This window comes from Eumetopias jubatus, unplaced genomic scaffold (genome assembly GCF_037043125.1).
Source record: "Eumetopias jubatus isolate StellerSeaLion01/CBP00866 unplaced genomic scaffold, mEumJub1_p1.0 scaffold_6, whole genome shotgun sequence".
In the NCBI taxonomy this organism is placed as follows: domain Eukaryota; kingdom Metazoa; phylum Chordata; class Mammalia; order Carnivora; family Otariidae; genus Eumetopias; species Eumetopias jubatus.
Genome location: NW_028274812.1, coordinates 29,381,617 through 29,399,587, shown reverse-complemented (window position 1 = coordinate 29,399,587; position 17,971 = coordinate 29,381,617). Strand labels below are relative to the sequence as shown.

Below are 17,971 nucleotides of genomic sequence, written 5' to 3'. Positions count from 1 at the left end.
AAAAACTGTATGGTCTACAAAGCCTAAAATATTAACTACTCTTGGGCTTTACGGAAAATATTTGTCAACACTTACTTTACATCATTCTTTAATCTTTAATTTTTAAAAGCCAATAATATTTTTAAAAAATTCTCCTAACACCAAAACTTATATTTAGTAATTAATATTCACTTAAGTATCTTTTACATATTAGCTAGTATAGGCCTAATACATAATTGTTGAAAGTACTTTTATATCCTAGAAACTATTAAAATAATTTAGAGACCTTATCTTTTTAGAAATGAAAAACGTCACCATTTAATTTCAGTAACAGAGAATGTGCTATTAACTTACACATTCTGGAACTTTCAATCCTCTTACAGTTACGTATAATGTTGATGGATAACGATTTCTTGGATATTTTGACCACCATTCAAAAACCTCAACAACATTTAATTGGGATCGGGGCTTAGTAGGTGGGTAATACAGCTGCAAACGAAGTTTTGAATTGATGTTTACATTTCCATTGGCTCCGAGAAGCTTAAAATAAGAATTCCAAAAAAATGTTATTTTCACTGAAAATAAATACATCCAGTAAAGCAACAGTACATAGTCAAAAACTCATTTTAAAAAGATTAATATGGCATGCTGAAATTCCTAAGATATATAAAGCAAAGAACACTGACACAGTTGGTTAAACACAATTCCAGATCCTTTTGACAAAAGGTAACCCAAATTACTTTTTAAATATTTTCCTGATAGCTGCTTGGCCTGTACAAGTTCAGGCTGTTGGTAAAGCATTTACATTACTGTGTCAGATGTTACTTGGCACAAAGGAGGTAATCAAGACACCTTTATTTGAAACAACAGTGATAAAGTTAAAATGCATAATATTTAAACATAGAAAGAAATTTTCCATTTGTTTAGTATCAGTATTTTTAATGAACATTTTCTAAAAATTTTTTTGAGAGAGCACATGCACAGGAGAGGGGAGGGAAGACAGAGTGCACATGCGTGCGCACAAGTGGGGGGGTGGCGCAGAGAGAGAATCTTAAGCAGAATCCACACCCAACGCAGAGCCCAACATGGGGCTCAATCTCAGGACCCTGAGATCATGACCTGAGCCAAAATCAGGAGTCTGTTGTTTGATTGAGCTGCCCAGGCGCTCCTTTAATGGTAATATTTTAATGTTTTAATTTTTAAAAAGTCAAAATCATTTTCAAAAGGTAATTAACATAAACTCATTCAAGGTATTCATTACCTTTAAAAATGTTTTAGTCTACCTTCTTAAAAAAGGCTATTCAATAAAAAAACCTAAAACAACTTATACTTAAGCTAAATAAATGGAGATGCTTATGAGAAAAATAAAAATCTCATTAACTCAAAATAGGTCCCCTTTCACTAGACTATAACTCTAAGTAGAAAATGTCATGTTAACCTTTGTGTCCTCTACAAATTAGGAGGAGACAATTGGGGGCTTTTGCAGCAGTTGAGGCAGAACATGAAGGTGACAGCTTAGGAGAACAAGGACTGAATGCAGGGAATATATTCAGTAGCTGTTACTGATCAACTTGGAAAGGGAAAGAAGGGAAGATTTAGGAAAGACTCTAAGGCAGTGCTGTCCAATAAAATTTTCTGTGATGATGCGAGCATTTTATACTTGTGGTACCCAGTACAAGATACACTAGTTGCATACGGTTATCGAGCACTTGAAGTGTGACTAGTGCAACTGTGGAACTCAATCTTTAATTATAATTTTAATTAATTAATTTGAATTCAAATAGCCACACATGATTTGTGGCTACCAAAATGAACAGTGCAACTCTAAGGCTCTAAATGTGGAAGACTGGGCTGATGGCAGTGCTATCAACTCAAGTAGCAGATACAGAAGGGATAAAGGATTTAGGTAGGATGCTGAAGTCTGGGATATTTATAGGTCATCCAAGTTGAAATATCTGAAATCTGAGACAGAGGCAAGAAAAGTGGTCTAAGAAAAATGGAATAAAGCTGAAACCATGAGTAGGACTGATATGAGAGAGGTAAGTGGAACACCATGAAGGAAACTGAAGGAATGGTACAGGGCAAAGTAGGAAAGGATGGTGTCAAGAAAACCCACGCATCAGAGGTTCAAGAGAGGGATGTATTAAACACACACACGGGTGTGATAAAAGAATAAATGAAAAATGTTCACTCACTAAGGTGGCAAATAGAAGTCACTGATGATTTGTTTGGAGATACTTTCACAGCTGAAACAAAATCCAGATTGCAGTGTGTTCAGGAAGGAGGCATCAATAAACGGAACTGGCAAAAATGTAGCCCATTTCATCCCTAGCCTTCTAAGGAAGGATGTAAAGTCAATGGAGGTCATAAGCTTTGTTTTTTTTTTCATTTTTAAATCATTTTACTGTTTATACCATGATCACATTAAAATTGGCAGAACTCCCATGACAGACAGGACAGAACCCTGTCATGCAAGGAAAAATAGCGAAGGTTTCAGAAAGCTTGAGAGAAGTACCAGGGTTCCAGAGGACGGCCGCAGAGATCCCAGACAACAGTGCCACAGGGCTGGAGCAGGAGGGAACACAGGCTGCTGCAGCAGCCGTTGGCCCGAGGCCACTGCTGTTTCCAAGGGGGACTGCCTAATATGCTTGGTAAGCAGATTGCTTGAACAGATACACATGGAGCAGGGTACTGCTTCTGCTGAATAAATTCTATAGGTTCCTGGGCAGGGTCTACAAATCTCATGTGATAAATGGTTGCTGAATTAGGATTTTGCAAAGGAAGTCCAAAACCATAACCAACATCCAGGTTATGATATACAGGGATAAAGAATAGTTTCAAAAGAGTAATAGAAGTGTTCAGTAATTAAATATTAAGCCCTCGAGACTTCCTTCATAAATCCTACTTCTATCTGCCTAAAGCTTATCATAAGAGAATATTATTATGAGATATTATTCCCGCCTTCTAAATCATACTTTCTATAGGTTGTTTTAATACTCACCAGGCAATCTAGTTTACACAAGTATGATGCTTAGCATGACTAAATGATGAAGATCAGCCAAGATCCTGTCATTATGGTTACAATTATATAATGTAGAATGTGGCTAAATAAAGCTTTATTATTTTATAATATAATAGTAATATATATGTGCTAAATGAATTAAAAGTGCCTCTAGCTGAAATTAAGATAAAGTCTCATTTATATCTGGGTACGGTCCTTTGGGATTTATTTGGATCACTACAGTAACTACAATTATCTAGGACATTCCTGGAACCAATGGTATAGGTATTAACACACTTAAATTTTATTTTGAGTCATGCTACTTTCTTAAAGATTTTATTTATTTATTTATTTGAGAAAGCATAAGCAGAGAGGAGAGGCAGAGGGAGCAGGAGAAGTAGGTTCCCTGCTGAGCACGGAGCTTGATGCAGGACTCCATCCCAGGACCCCAGGATCATGACCTGAGCTGAAGGCAGACGCTTAACGACTGAGCCACCCAGGTGCCCCCATGCTATGTTCAAAGATAGATTTTTTCTAGTCCATACATTTTTTAATTCTCTCAACAGACATTCACTGAACACTTCCCCTGTGCCACTAATATTCTGGGAGCTGGTAATAATTAAAAAAGAGAGAGTTTCAAGAGAGTGATATAACAAATCCAAAGAGATCTGGTAAAATAAGGACTAAAATATGTTCAACAAATTTGCCAAAAAGAAGTCACCAGTGACTTTGAAAAACTTACAATCTATGAAGGTGATACAGAAATGTTACAACAGAGGAAGTAGACAGAATACTTACCCTTTGTGGCGGGGGTAGGGGAGTAGAGATGGGAGAATTTCTGATTTGCCATTTCTGCCAATGGCATAAAATGGATAAATAAAAGTCTATATACACTTAAAGGTAAAGATGCTATTAGACATTGTTTTCCAAGTGCAGTTTGTAGTTATTATTGCAGTTTTTCACAAATCTTAGCATTTTTTTTTTTAGTTGTAGTTTTGTTTTTAAGATTTTACTTTTTTATTTGACAAAGAGAGACAGAGCAAGAGAGGGAACACAAGCAGGGGGAGTGGGAGAGGGAGAAGCAGGCTCCCTGCAGAGCAGAGAGTCCAATGTGGGGCTCGATCCCAGGACCCTGGGATCATGACCTGAGTCAAAGGCAGATGCTTAACGACTGAGCCACCCAGGCACCCCAAATCTTAGCATTTTTAAAAGGAACAAAAGTGTTTTCTAATAAGACCACAAAATGACAGCATTTGCTATATGAAAGCAATCTTTTTTTGGCTTTTGCTTTTTTTTTTTTTCTCAAAAGCAGTATGAAGGGGATACAAAAAAGTTATAACAGGTTACAAAAGGGTGATTTTAGAAGCTATACTGGACCAAGGGATTCCTAAGTCCACTCTAATTACTTCCTCCCACAGCCAATCTGGCTTCCTTTCAGCAGACTGCAGCTATTTTTTTTTTTTTTTTAAGATTTATTTATTTATTTTCAGAGAGATAGTGCATGCGAGCAGAAGCAGAGTAGGGGGAGAGGGAGAGAAAATCCCAAGCAGTCTCCATGCTCAGAGTCCCACACAGGGCTGGATCTCATGACCCCTGAGATCATGACTTGAGATGAAACCAAGAAGAGGCCGCTTAACCAACTGAACCATGCAGGTGTCCCAGACTGCACCTCTTCTAAAGCATCTCTCTAAACCCCAATGTGAATTAAGTGCCTTACTTGGGTTTTCACAGCACCCACTCTATAGCACATAATCATGTAACATGTTTATACAGAAATTGAACTGGAGGGCAAGGACAATGTCTAATTTATCTCTGAATGCTCTGTATTTGGCAGAGTGCCTGGCATTTCATAGACACTTAATAAATATTGTTGAATGGATGGATACACAAACAGAAAAGTTTTATAAATTGTACAAAATAGGTTAATTCAAGACTTTTTTTTTTTAAGATTTTATTTATTCACTTGAGACACAGAGATACAGAGAAGGAGAGAGCATGAGCAGGGAGAGAGGCAAAGGGAGAGGGAGAAGCAGGCTCCCTGCTGAGCCAGGAGCCTGATGTGGGGCTCCATCTCAGCGATCATGACCTGAGCCGAAGGCAGACACTTAACCATCTGAGCCACCCAGGTGCCCCAATTCAAGACTTTTTATAACTCATTTATATCTGAGGTCAGAAATAAAGGATACCAGAAATAAAAAATTAAAATGTTCCCTTTTGTAAAAATCAACCTATCACATCTTTCATCTCTGCTGAAACACTCTAGTTAAAGACACCATCATTTCCTACCAAGATTACTGTAAGAATTTTCAACCATAATCTTCCACTATATATATATGTACACCCTCTCTAATTCATTCTCCACCAAGCAAAGTCATCTTTCTAAAACCTAAATCAGACTATTCTACCCTTTTGTTTAAAATCCTATAATGGGGGCGCCTGGGTGGCTCAGTTGGTTGGGCGACTGCCTTCGGCTCAGGTCATGATCCCGGAGTCCCGGGATCAAGTCCCACATCGGGCTCCCGGCTCAGCGGGGAGCCTGCTTCTCCCTCTGACCCTCTCCCTCTCATGCTGTTTCTCTCTCTCTCTCTCTCTCTCTCAAATAAATAAATAAAATCTTAAAAAAAAAAATCCTATAATGGCTTCCCATTGTTTTTTAGAATTCTATTTTGACTTCCTGTTGTTATAATGGCTTCAAAGACTAATGCAAAGATCATTGCATGATCAAGACCCTGTCTACTCAGCAATCTCTTCAGACACCATTTCCCCCCTCAGTCTCTGTCCTCCAATCTCAGTGGCCTTTTGGTTATTTGAGTGTATCTCACTCCTTCCAACATCATGTCTTTGCAAATATGATACCCTCTATCTACCCATAACTCTCTCTCTTCTCTCTTCCCCCCTGCTACCATTTACCTAATACTCAGGTTCAACGCCTTTTCCTTAGGAAATCTTTCCCTGACCTCCACACAGTATTTACAAAAATTTCAATAAATGATAAATTGTATAAACAATTGTTTTATATTTGCTTTCCTAAACAAAAGTTAAAATATGAAGTAAACAAGGTTAAGGAGTTTATTTTCTCGTTTACTGACGTGAACCACTGCTGGCACACAGAAAGGGTTTAATAGGTATCTTTTTTTAAAATAAATTATTATTATTTTTTTAAGATTTTATTTATTTATTTGACAGAGAGAGAGAGACAGTGAGAGGGAATACTAGCAGGGGGAGTGGGAGAGGGAGAAGCAGGCTTCCCGTGGAGCAGGGAGCCTGATGCAGGGCTCCATCCCAGAACCGTAGGACCATGACATGAGCTGAAAGCAGACGCTTAACGACTGAGCCACCCAGGAACCCCTAATAAGTATCTTTTAAGTTGAATAAATGATGGCAGGTTCTTGTGTATCCTTTTCAATACTACATACTGAGAACCAAATAGTGTATCTGGCACACACTAGACACTCAATAGATATTTAAGAATCTGAGTATCACTTTAGCTTGCATTAACAATTCTTCACAACTGCAATCTTAGATCATAATTCCTTAAATAAAACCAAACAGACTTGGGGAAAATGTAGCCAATCAGATTTGAAAATTATTTTTAAAGCGTTTAAAATGGGTGGAAAACATACCTTGAGAAATGCCCAAGCGATTTTCCGAAAGCCACATTCTTGGTTTTGAACTTCAGAATTATTCCTAATTTCATCCATGCTTAAGAAATCAAGAATCTGTAAATAAGTATAAAAAATTACTTCACAGAACACTAGCCACCCTAAAATTTAATATTTTCTAGTAACATATCATTGAAATTAAAAACGTAAGTTGTACACTTAAAAGGTGTTTTCTTCACCAGGAAGAAAAGCATTTCTTACTTCATTCACCTTTAAGTTAACTCATCCTGTTAGTGAGGGTCCATTTTTGACCACTTTTTTATCAATAAATTATTTATTAAGATTTACTTCATGTCAAAGACGAAGTATTAATTACCTCAAATATAGTCTAGGCACAAATATACCAGTCATAGAATTCTTAACAATTTTTTTTTTTAATGTATGAATGCAGACTTCAAATGATTGTTTAAAAAACTCATGATCTTGTATCTGGGTCCTTCCTTACATCACCTTTCTGAAGTTGGGAATTTTCTCTTTGGATATATGCGGTCATTGGGCTTCTCAAGAGGATTTCCTTCGTATTTCCATCCCATCTGGATGTTAAAACTCACGGAATTTGGAACAAACCTCCCACAGACACCACCTGTATTCTATAAGTATACTTATAGACTAAAAGAGACTATCACTTTTTCCTTACTGGTGCTTCTCAAAAGCTGAGCTAACAAATCTTTATAGATAGCTTAAAAAATGATACGGACTCCATTCATCCCTCTTCTTTTATACTTAAATCTGTCTTTAGATACAACAGATGCTCAGTGAAAAAACACTAACAAGAAAAATATATAACAAAGTAAAAACAACTTGTAATCCAGATCCATAGATGGTCAACATTAACATATGGTTTATACTATACCTAAACCTTTTTCTGTGCATTCCTAAATATATGTATGTTACTACAAATCCAATGCTATTTTGCAAACTATTTTTATATATCACGTAGTGAATATTTCTTCAAGCCAATACATACATATGTATTTCATCATGTTAATGTCTGCCTAATATAGTCTGGTATTACAAATACCATAAATTTAATAAAAACTATTATTTATATAACCAAATCTCTTCCTGACTGAAGAGATTTGTCTCCCTAAAATTTTTACTGTTAAAGTGTTTATTCTTACACACACGTCTTTGTGTTTTTGTAATTTTTTCCTTAGTAGAAATGCTGAAAAGTGGAATAATGATTTTAAAGACTTCTGATAGATACCAAGTTGTCCTTAATAAACCCTTAAAAGTTGAAATCAAAAGTAGTTTTGTAGACAATAACATATCATGTTAAAACTTAAGAAGCAACTGCCACTCTGGAAAACAGTATGCAAGTTCCTTAAAAAGTTAAAAATAGAACTACCCAGGCGCCTGGGTGGCTCAGTTGGTTAAGCGACTGCCTTCGGCTCAGGTCATGATCCTGGAGTCCCGGGATCGAGTCCCACATCGGGCTTCCTGCTCAGCGGGGAACCTGCTTCTCCCTCTGGCCCTCCCCCCTCTCATGTGCTCTCTCTCTCTCTCTCATTCTCACTCTCTCAAAATAAATAAATAAATCTTTAAAAAAATAAAAATAAAAATAGAACTACCCTATGACCCAGTAATTGCACTACTAGGTATTTATCCAAAGAATACAAAAACACCAATTCGAAGGAGCACCTGTACCCCAATATTTATAGCAGCACTATCAAAAATAGCCAAATTATGAAAAAAGCCTAAATGTCCGTTGACTGATGAATAAAGATGATGTGGGGTGTGTTATGTATGTGTATGTAAATACACACACACACACACAAATACAATGGAATATTACTCAGCCATCAAAAAGAACGAAACCTTGCCATTTGCAACAATATGGATGGAACTAGAGTGTATTATGCTAAGTGAAATAAGTCAGTCAGAGAAAGACAAATACCATATGATTTCACTCATGTGGAATTTAAGAAACAAAAGAGATGAACATAGGGGAAGAGGAGGAAAAATAGGATAAAAATAGAGAGGGAGGCAAACCATAAGAGACTCTTTAACTATAGAGAGCAAACTGAGGGTTGCTGGAGGGGAGGTGGGTGAGGGGATGGACTAAGCGGGTGACGGACATTAAGGGGGGGCACTTGTTGGGATGAACACTGGGTGTTATATGTAAGCAATGAATCACTAAATTCTACTCTTGAAACTAAAAACAAAACAACGACCCCCAAAAACCTTAAGAAGCAACCAAAAAGTCATAATCCAACAATCTTTCTTAAATCTACGAATATTACTAAAATATTTGAAGGAACATTATACCTAAGGACAAATTTCTATGACAAAGAAAAAGTTCCTTGATATACAAGTTACATTACTCTTTAAAAAATCACAGCTCTGTATAAATCATACAACATAATCACAGATGTAAATGGTGGAATAGTCACATCACGTACACAGATCATCTGAAAGTTAAAGATCATAAAAACAATTGCACATCATCAGTCATTGGCGTTGGTCATGCCCTGCTGTTCCAATGCTAATCCCCATCTTGCTTAAACTGAGAGGTTTCTCCACTTCCCTTTGCTTATAGAGAGATGACATGAAGTAGAAAAAAGAAATGTGTATTTCAGGTTCAAACCATCTTGAAATACAAATTACCTACACTTAAAATTGGAGTAACTTTGGGGGGAAGGAACAAGATGGCAGAGGAGTAGGAGACCTAAATTTCATCTGGTCCCAGGAATTTAGCTAGATAGGGATCAAACCATTCTGAACACCTAGGAACTCAATGAGAGATCGAAGAAAAGAATAGCAGCAACTCTCTGAAGAAAAAAGCGACCACTTTCTGGAAGCAGGGACCCAACAAGCAGCAGATCGGGGAGACTCCCCTTCCTGCCCTGGGGGAGGGGGGAATCTGCTGGGTTTGGAGACTCCAAATGGGGTCGTGTGCCACAGATAGAAATGCTCGGTCACAGGCTGGGTGAGCACAGAGAGCGGCCGGAGACCGGGGAGACAGGAGTGACTGACTGCTTTTCTCTGGGGCTCACTGAGGAGCCAGGCCCCGAGTTCTCAGCTCCTCCGGGGCGGAGACTGGGAGGCCGCTACTTTCACTCTCATCCTCCAAAGCTGTACGGAAAGCCTGCAGGGAACAAAAGCTCCCGAGAGCAAACCTGAGCAGATTACTTAGCCCGGCCCTGGCAAGGGCGGGGCAATTCCCCCTCCGGCAAAGACATTTGGGAACCACAGCAACAGGCCTCTCCCCCAGAAGATCAGCAAGAACAGCCAGCCCAGACCAAGTTTACGCATCAATGAGACCGCAGAACTCCAGCGCTAGGGCAATACTGCACAGAGAATTCATGGCTTTTTCCCCGTGATTCTTTAGTCTTTAAAAATTAATTTTTAAAAATTTTTTTGAATTTTTCTTTTTCCCTTTTTCAGCCAACATCTTATCAATCCCCTTTTTAAAAATCTTTTTTATTTTTCATTTTTAGAGTCATAATCTATCCCTTCCTAGTAGTTAACCTTATTTTTGATATATATATAAGTTCTCTCTTTCAAATTTTGGGATACAGTTTCTTCTAACAGACCAAAATATACCCTAAATCTCTAGTGTATGGCTTTGTTCTAGTCTCCTGCCTGATCACATTCTCTGCCTTTTTTTTTTTAATTTTTCTTCTTTCTTTTTTCAACCAACTTATCAATTCCTTTTATAAAATCTTTTATAGTTTTCATCTTTACAATCATATTCTATCCCTTCATCATATTAACCCTTATTTTTGTAAAGATATAAGCTTTCCTTTCTTTAAAATTTTGGGAGGCAGTTTCTTCTAACAGACCAAAATACGCTTGAAATCTAGTGTGTGGCACTGACTGATTCACTAGCCTGACCATATTTGATCATATTCTTTTTTTTTTTTTTAATCTTTTTCTTTCTTTCCCTTTCTTTTCCCTGGTTTCAGGTCTCTTCTGATTTGTTTAGTGTATATTTTTCTGGGGTCGTTGTTACCCTGTTACCATTTTGTTCTCTCATTCATCTATTCTCCTGTGGACAAAATGACAGAAGGCAAAAATCACCTCAAAAAAAAGAACAAGAGGCAGTACCAACTGCCGGGGACCTAATCAATATGGACATTAGTAAGATCTCGGAACTAGAGTTCAGAATGACGATTATGAAGATACTAGCTGGCCTTGAAAAAAGCATGGAAAAGATCAGAGAAACCCTTTCTGGAGAAATAAAAGAACTAAAATCTAACTGAGTCAAAATCAAAAAGGCTATTAATGAGGTGCAATCAAAAATGGAGGCTCTAGCTGCTAGGATAAATGAGCAGAAGAGAGAATTAGTGATATAGAAGATGAAATGATGGAAAATAAAGAAGCTGAGAAAGAGATAAACAACTACTGGCTCATGAGGGCAGACTTCAAGAGATAAGTGATACCATAACACAAAACAATATTAGAATAATTGGGATCCCAGAAGAAGAAGAAAGAGAGAGAGGGGCAGAGGTATATTGGAGCAAATTATAGCAGAGAACTACCCTAATTTGGGGAAGGAAACAGGCATCAAAATCCAGAAGGCACAGAGAGCCCCCCTCAAAATCAATAAAAATAGGTCAACACCCCGACATCTAATAGTAAAACTTACGAGTCTCAGAGACAAAGAGAAAATCCTGAAAGCAGCTCAGGACAAGAGATCTGTAACCTACAATGGTAGAAATATTAGATTGACAACAGACCCATCCACAGAGACATGGCAGGTCAGAAACGACTGGCATCATATATTCAGAGCACTAAATGAGAAAAATATGCTGCCAAGAATACTATGTCCAGCTAGGTTGTCATTGAAAATAAAAGGAGAGATAAAAAGCTTTCAGGACAAACAAAACTAAAGGAATTTGCAAACACGAAACCAGCCCTACAGGAAATGTTGAAAGGGGTCCTCTAAACAAAGAGAGAGCCTAAAAGTGATATAGACCAGAAAGGAACACAGACAATATACAGTAACAGTCACCCTACAGGCAATATAATGGCACTAAATTCATATCTTTCAATAGTTACCCTGAATGTAAATGGGCTAAATGCCCCAAAAGACACAGGGTATCAGATTGGATAAAAAAACAAGACCCATCGATATGCTGTCTGCAAGAGACTCATTTTAGACCCAGACACTTCCAGATTGAAAGGGAAGGGGTAGAAAACCATTTACCATGCTAATGGACACCAAAAGAAAGCTGGAGTGGCAATTCTTATATCACACAAATTAGATTTTAAACCAAGGACTATAATAAGAGATGAGGAAGGACACTATATCATACTTAAAGGGTCTATCCAACGAGAAGATCTAACAATTGTAAATATCTATGCCCCTGACACGGGAGCAGCCAATTATATAAGGTAATTAATAACAAAAGCAAAGAAACACATCAACAACAATACAATAATAGTAGGGGACTTTAACAACCCCCCCCCCACTGAAATGGACCTATCATCTAAGCAAAAGATCAACAAAGAAATAAAGACTTTAAATGACACATTGGACCAAATGAACTTCAAAGATATATTCAGAACATTCTATCCCAAACCAACAGAATACACATTCTTCTCTAGTGCCCATGGAACATTCTCCAGAATAGATCACATCCTAGGTCACAACTCAGGTCTCAACTGCTACCAAAAGACTGGGATCATTCCCTGCGTATTTTCGGACCACACTGCTTTGAAACTAGAACTCAATCACAAGAGGAAAGTCAGAAAGAACTCAAATACATGGAGGCTAAAGAGCATCCTACTAAAGAATGAATAGGTCAACAAGGAAATTAGAGAAGAATTAAAAAAATTCATGGAAACCAATGAAAATGAAAACACAACTGTTCAAAATCTTTTGGGCACAGCAAAGGCAGTCCTAAGAGGAAAGTATATAGCAATACAAGCCTTTCTCAAGAAACAAGAAAGGTCTCAAATACACAACCTACACCTAAAGGAGCTGGAGAAAGAACAGCAAATAAAGCCTAAACCCAGCAGGAGAAGAGAAATAATAAAGATCAGAGCAGAAATCAATGAAATAGAAACGAAAAGAACAGGAGAACAGATCAACGAAACTAGGAGCTGGTTCTTTGAAAGAATTACAAGATTGATAAACCCCTGGCCAGACTTATCAAAAAGAAAAGAGAAAGGAACCAAATCAACAAAATCATGAATGAAAGAGGAGTGATCACGACCAACACCAAAGAAATACAAACAATAAGAACATATTATGAGCAACTCTATGCCAGCAAATTAGATAACCTGGAAGAAATGGATGCATTCCTAGAGATGTATCAACTACCAAAACTGAACCAGGGAGAAATAGGAAACCTGAACAGACCTATAACCACTAAGGAAATTGAAGCAGTCATCAAAAATCTCCCAACAAACAAAAGGCCAGGGCCAGATGGCTTCCCAGGGGAATTCTACCAAACATTTCAAGAAGAATTAATACCTATTCTGCTGAAACTGTTCCAAAAAATAGAAATGGAAGGGAAACTTCCAAACTCGTTTTATGAGGCCACCATTACCTTGATCCCAAAACCAGACAAAGACCCCATCAAAAAGGAGAATTTCAGACCAATATCCCTGATGAACATGGATGCAAAAATTCTCACCAAAATACTAGCCAATAGGATCCAACAGAACATTAAAAGGATTATTCACCAAGATCAAGTGGGATTTATTCCTGGGCTGCAAGGTTGGTTCAACATCCACAAATCAATCAATACATTAATACATACATTAATACATACATAATACAATACATTAATAAAAGAAAGAACAAGAACCCTATGACCCTCTCAAGAGTGCAGAAAAAGCATTTGACAATGTACAGCACCCTTTCTTGATCAAAACTCTTCAGAGTATAGGGATAGAGGATACATACCTCAGTATCATAAAAGCCATCTATGAAAAACCCACAGCGAATATCATTCTCAATGGGGAAAAACTGAGAGCTTTCCCCCTAAGGTCAGGAACGCGGCAGGGATGTTCACTATCACCACTGCTATTCAACATAGTATTAGAAGTCCTAGCCACAGCAATTAGACAACAAAAAGAAATCAAAGGCATCCAAATAGGCAAAGAAGAAGTCAAACTCTTATTCTTTGCAGATGATATGATACTCTAAGTGGAAAACCCAAAAGACTCCACCCCAAAACTGCTAGAACTCATACAGGAATTCAGTAGAGTGGCAGGATATAAAATCAATGCACAGAAATCAGTGGCATTCCTATACACAAACAACAAGACAGAAAAAAGAAATTAAGGAGTCGATCCCATTTACAATTACACCCAAAACCATAAGATGCCTAGGAATAAATCTAACCAAAGAGGCAAAGAATCTGTACTCAGAAAACTATAGAAAACTCATGAAAGAAATAGAGGAAGACACAAAGAAATGGAAAAACGTTCCATGCTCATGGTTTGGAAGAACAAACATTGTGAAGATGTCAATGCTACCTAGAGCAATCTACACATTTAAAGCAATCCCTATCAAAATACCATCATCTTTTTCCAAAGAAATGGAACAAATAATCCTAAAATTTGTATGGAACCAGAAAAGACCCTGAATAGCCAGAGGAATGTTGAAAAAGAAGAGCAACGCTGGCGGCATCACAAGTCCGGACTTCAAGCTCTATTACAAAGCTGCCATCATCAAGACAGTATGGTACGGGCACAAAAACAGACACATAGATCAATGGAACAAATCAGAAGAATTGAGAGCCCAGAAATGGATCCTCAACTCTATGGTCAACTAATCTTCAACAAAGCAGGAAAGAATGTCCAATGGAAAAAAGACAGTCTCTTCAACAAATGGTGTTGGGAAAATTGGACAACCACATGCAGAAGAATGAAACTGGACCATTTCCTTACATCACACACAAAAATAGACTCAAAATGGATGAAAGACCTCAATGTGAGCCAGGAGTCCATCAAAATCCTAAAGGAGAATACAGGTAGCAACCTCTTCAACCTCAGCCGCAGCAACTTCTTCCTAGAAACATCACCAAAGGCAAGGGAAGCAAGGGCAAAAATGAACTATTGGGACTTCCTCAAGATAAAAAGCTTTTGCACAGCAAAGGAAACAGTCAACAAAACCAAAAGACAACCGACAGAATGGGAGAAGATTATTTGCAAATGACATACCAGATAAAGGGCTAGTGTCCAAAATCTAAAGAACTGATCAAACTCAACACCCAAAGAACAAATAATCCAATCAAGAAATGGGCAGAAGACATGAACAGACATTTTTCCAAAAAAGACATACAAATGGCCAACAGACACAGGAAAAAGTCAACATCGCTCGGCATCAGGGAAATCCAAATCAAAACCTCAAGATACCACCTCACACCAATCAGAATGGCTGAAATTAACAAGTCAGGAAACGACAGATGTTGGCAAGGTTGCGGAGAAAGGGGAACCCTCCTACACTGTTGGTGGGAATGCAAGCTGGTGCAGCCACTCTGGAAAACAGTATGGAGGTTCCTCAAAAAGTTGAAAATAGAGCTGCCCTACGATCCAGCAATTGCACTACTGGGTATTTACCCCAAAGATACAAATGTAGTTATCCGAAGGGATATGTGCACCCTGATATTCATAGCAGCAATGTCCACAACAGCCAAAGTATGGAAAGAGCTAAGATGTCCATCGACAGATGAATGGATAAAGAAGAAGTGATACACACACACACACACACACACACACACACACACACACACACACACACACAATGGAATATTATGCAGCCATCAAAAGGAATGAGATCTTGCCATTTGCAATGACATGGATGGAACTGGAGGGTATTATGCTGAGCTAAATAAGTCAATCAGAGAAAGACATATATCATATGATCTCACTGATATGAGGCATTCTTAATCTCAGGAAACAAACTGAGGGTTGCTGGAGTGGTACGGGATGGGAGGCATGGGGTGGCTGGGTAATAGACACTGGGGAGGGTATGTGCTATGGTGAGCACTGTGAACTGTGTAAGACTGCTGAATCACAGAACTGTACCTCTGAAAAAATAATACATTATATGTTAAAAAAAAGAAGATAGTAGGAAGGGAAAAGTGAAGGGGGGGAAATTGGATGGGGAGATGAACCATGAGAGACTATGGACTCTGAGAAACAAACTGAGGGTTCTAGAGGGGAGGGGGTTCGGGGGATGGGTTAGCCTGGTGATGGGTATTAAACACATATTGAATGGAGCACTGGGTGTTATTCGCAAACAATGAATCATGGAACGCTACATCAAAAACTAATGATGTAATGTATGGTGACTAACATAATAAAATTTTTAAAAAATGCAAAAAAAAATTGGAATAACTTTGGGTAAACAACATTATACTCTGAACCTTGATTTCCTTTGCCATAAAAAAATTAGAATAACAAGTCAGCTCAAAGGCCATATATTTCATAAAGATTTCCCTGACTGCCTGACCCTCCATCCACCCTCCACATCTAGAAGTTCTACTTCATCTTGGTTATATATTCCACTGTATTAGTCAAAGTGTTCATCTTTCCCTTGGTTGTATACAAACTCTTAGGGAGTCCAATACAGTTAAATGAGTTTACATTCTGTAAAATGGGTTAAGAATGGAGGATTGTATAGATATAGATTAGATTCATCACTTCAGTTTACAGTCATAGTATTACTGTCAGAATTAAATAATACCGAGTGATTTACAAGGCTAATTACTTACATTGGTAAATGCCCAGCAAATACTCTATTACAACATACTGTATCTCCACAGCATATTACAAACACTAAATCCTAGGGATTAAATCCTCCCACTACTTTCTTGCATTATTAAACTACTAAAAAAAATAGCTTACATTTATGCTATTAAAATATTAACCAAAATTTAAATTGTTCTATTCAATTCATACCTCAAAAAACAAGATGACTTTAGGGCTCTCATCAAAATCTCGAAGCAAATGGGAGAAGTTTTCATTAAATATAATTTGTTCTTCCCACTCTGGAAGTCTTGATTTTAATTGTTTAAAATCATATGGTTGGGTCATAATAGGAAGAATGTAATCCACACTCCCTTTTTCATAGTAAGATGAAACAGGACGTTCACTGTCCAAAAAAGATACTTCCATTAACACAATTCTTTATGATAATTTTGAGAAAATGAGAAAAAATACAGTGCTCAAAGTGAAGAAATAATGAATGGTCATGATATATAATGAAAAATTATTTTGGTTTTCCACTGAGAAAATTCCAAATTTATGAGACTTAGAAGTGGTAATACCCTACGATTATCTTGTATCTATACACTACCGATTGGTTTCACAGAATTATCTTATTACAGAAATACAAAGTGAGAGTGCAACATACAGAGCTAGACTCCTTCAGAATCTTAAATGAGTTTGTAATAAAATAGTACAGTACATTTAAATAAGAAAATGAGCACAACAGCATTGCAAACCCTTTTGAGGTATGTCATATTTTTTGTATGCCCTAAGATAACTGAATAACTGAATTTTGATAATCTTCATGTTCCTCATCGCTGTCACTTTTCCAAGCAAATGACTTTTTTGAATTCTAGTATAATCATTTATTTCACTGTGCTTTTTATATATTAGCTTCAAGCATGTATTAGCTATAGAAGTAATACTAGGAAAAAATTAAATTCAAGATTCACTGCCTTCGTATGAGGCCCAAGTAACCTGTTAACTTCAAAAGAAAAATATGAAGTTAGACAATTAAAGCATGTACAGTGCAACACGCAGTGATTTACACTACAAGTTCAATGCCATAAATTAGTCATTTAAGTTTGGAAGCTCTCTCAACTCCCCTCTACTTAAAATGAATCACTGAATTAACAAATGTTCTCTGTTTCTTCTAGAAAAGATACTGATCAGTATCAATGATCTATGAACATCTACAACAAGTAAATTATTCTCTAATACAAACCCTTAGCTCTATTTCCATTGACTTTCAGTGGCAGAAAAGAGGACTTCTACTGTAGACAGTTTCAATTTCAAGGGTTGGCCATGCAATTAAAAAAAATTACCTATCATCTTTCTTGACATATTGACCAGTATTCTCATCAATCACATGAATTTTTACCATTGGGTGAGAAATCATAAAATCGGACTTAAGTCGATCAGTGCGGTGAATGTAAACTCCCAGGACAAGATCATCATCAAGCAAACATTTGGGATAAACTGGACTATCTCGGCTTGTTACTTCATGAACACCATCACCATCAGTTTCTTCATTATCATCTGAAACTACATGCATGGAATAAAATCAACATTATAATTAATTGTTCCCACAACATATATTCAACAATATACACTGAATTTACATATAACCTTATCTTTATAATCCATGATTATTTGT

The 17,971-nt window shown here is 37.3% G+C and overlaps 1 protein-coding gene across 9 annotated transcripts in view; it reads right to left on the bottom strand.

Annotated features, from left to right (window-relative positions):
• AHI1 (Abelson helper integration site 1) overlaps positions 1–17,971 on the bottom strand; it is a 221,546-nt gene that overhangs the window by 170,374 nt on the left and 33,201 nt on the right. For all 9 annotated transcript variants that reach the window (XR_003612607.2, XM_088023868.1, XM_028125365.2 and 6 more), the window contains 4 exons: positions 17,640–17,859; positions 16,507–16,699; positions 6,604–6,699; positions 334–519 (listed from right to left, as the gene is read on the bottom strand). Coding sequence is in view for 8 of the 9 variants with exons in the window: in XM_088023868.1 (XP_087879994.1) it covers positions 334–519; positions 6,604–6,699; positions 16,507–16,699; positions 17,640–17,859 (695 nt within the window). In the remaining variant the exon portion in view is untranslated. The remainder of the gene's footprint in view (positions 1–333; positions 520–6,603; positions 6,700–16,506; positions 16,700–17,639; positions 17,860–17,971) is intronic.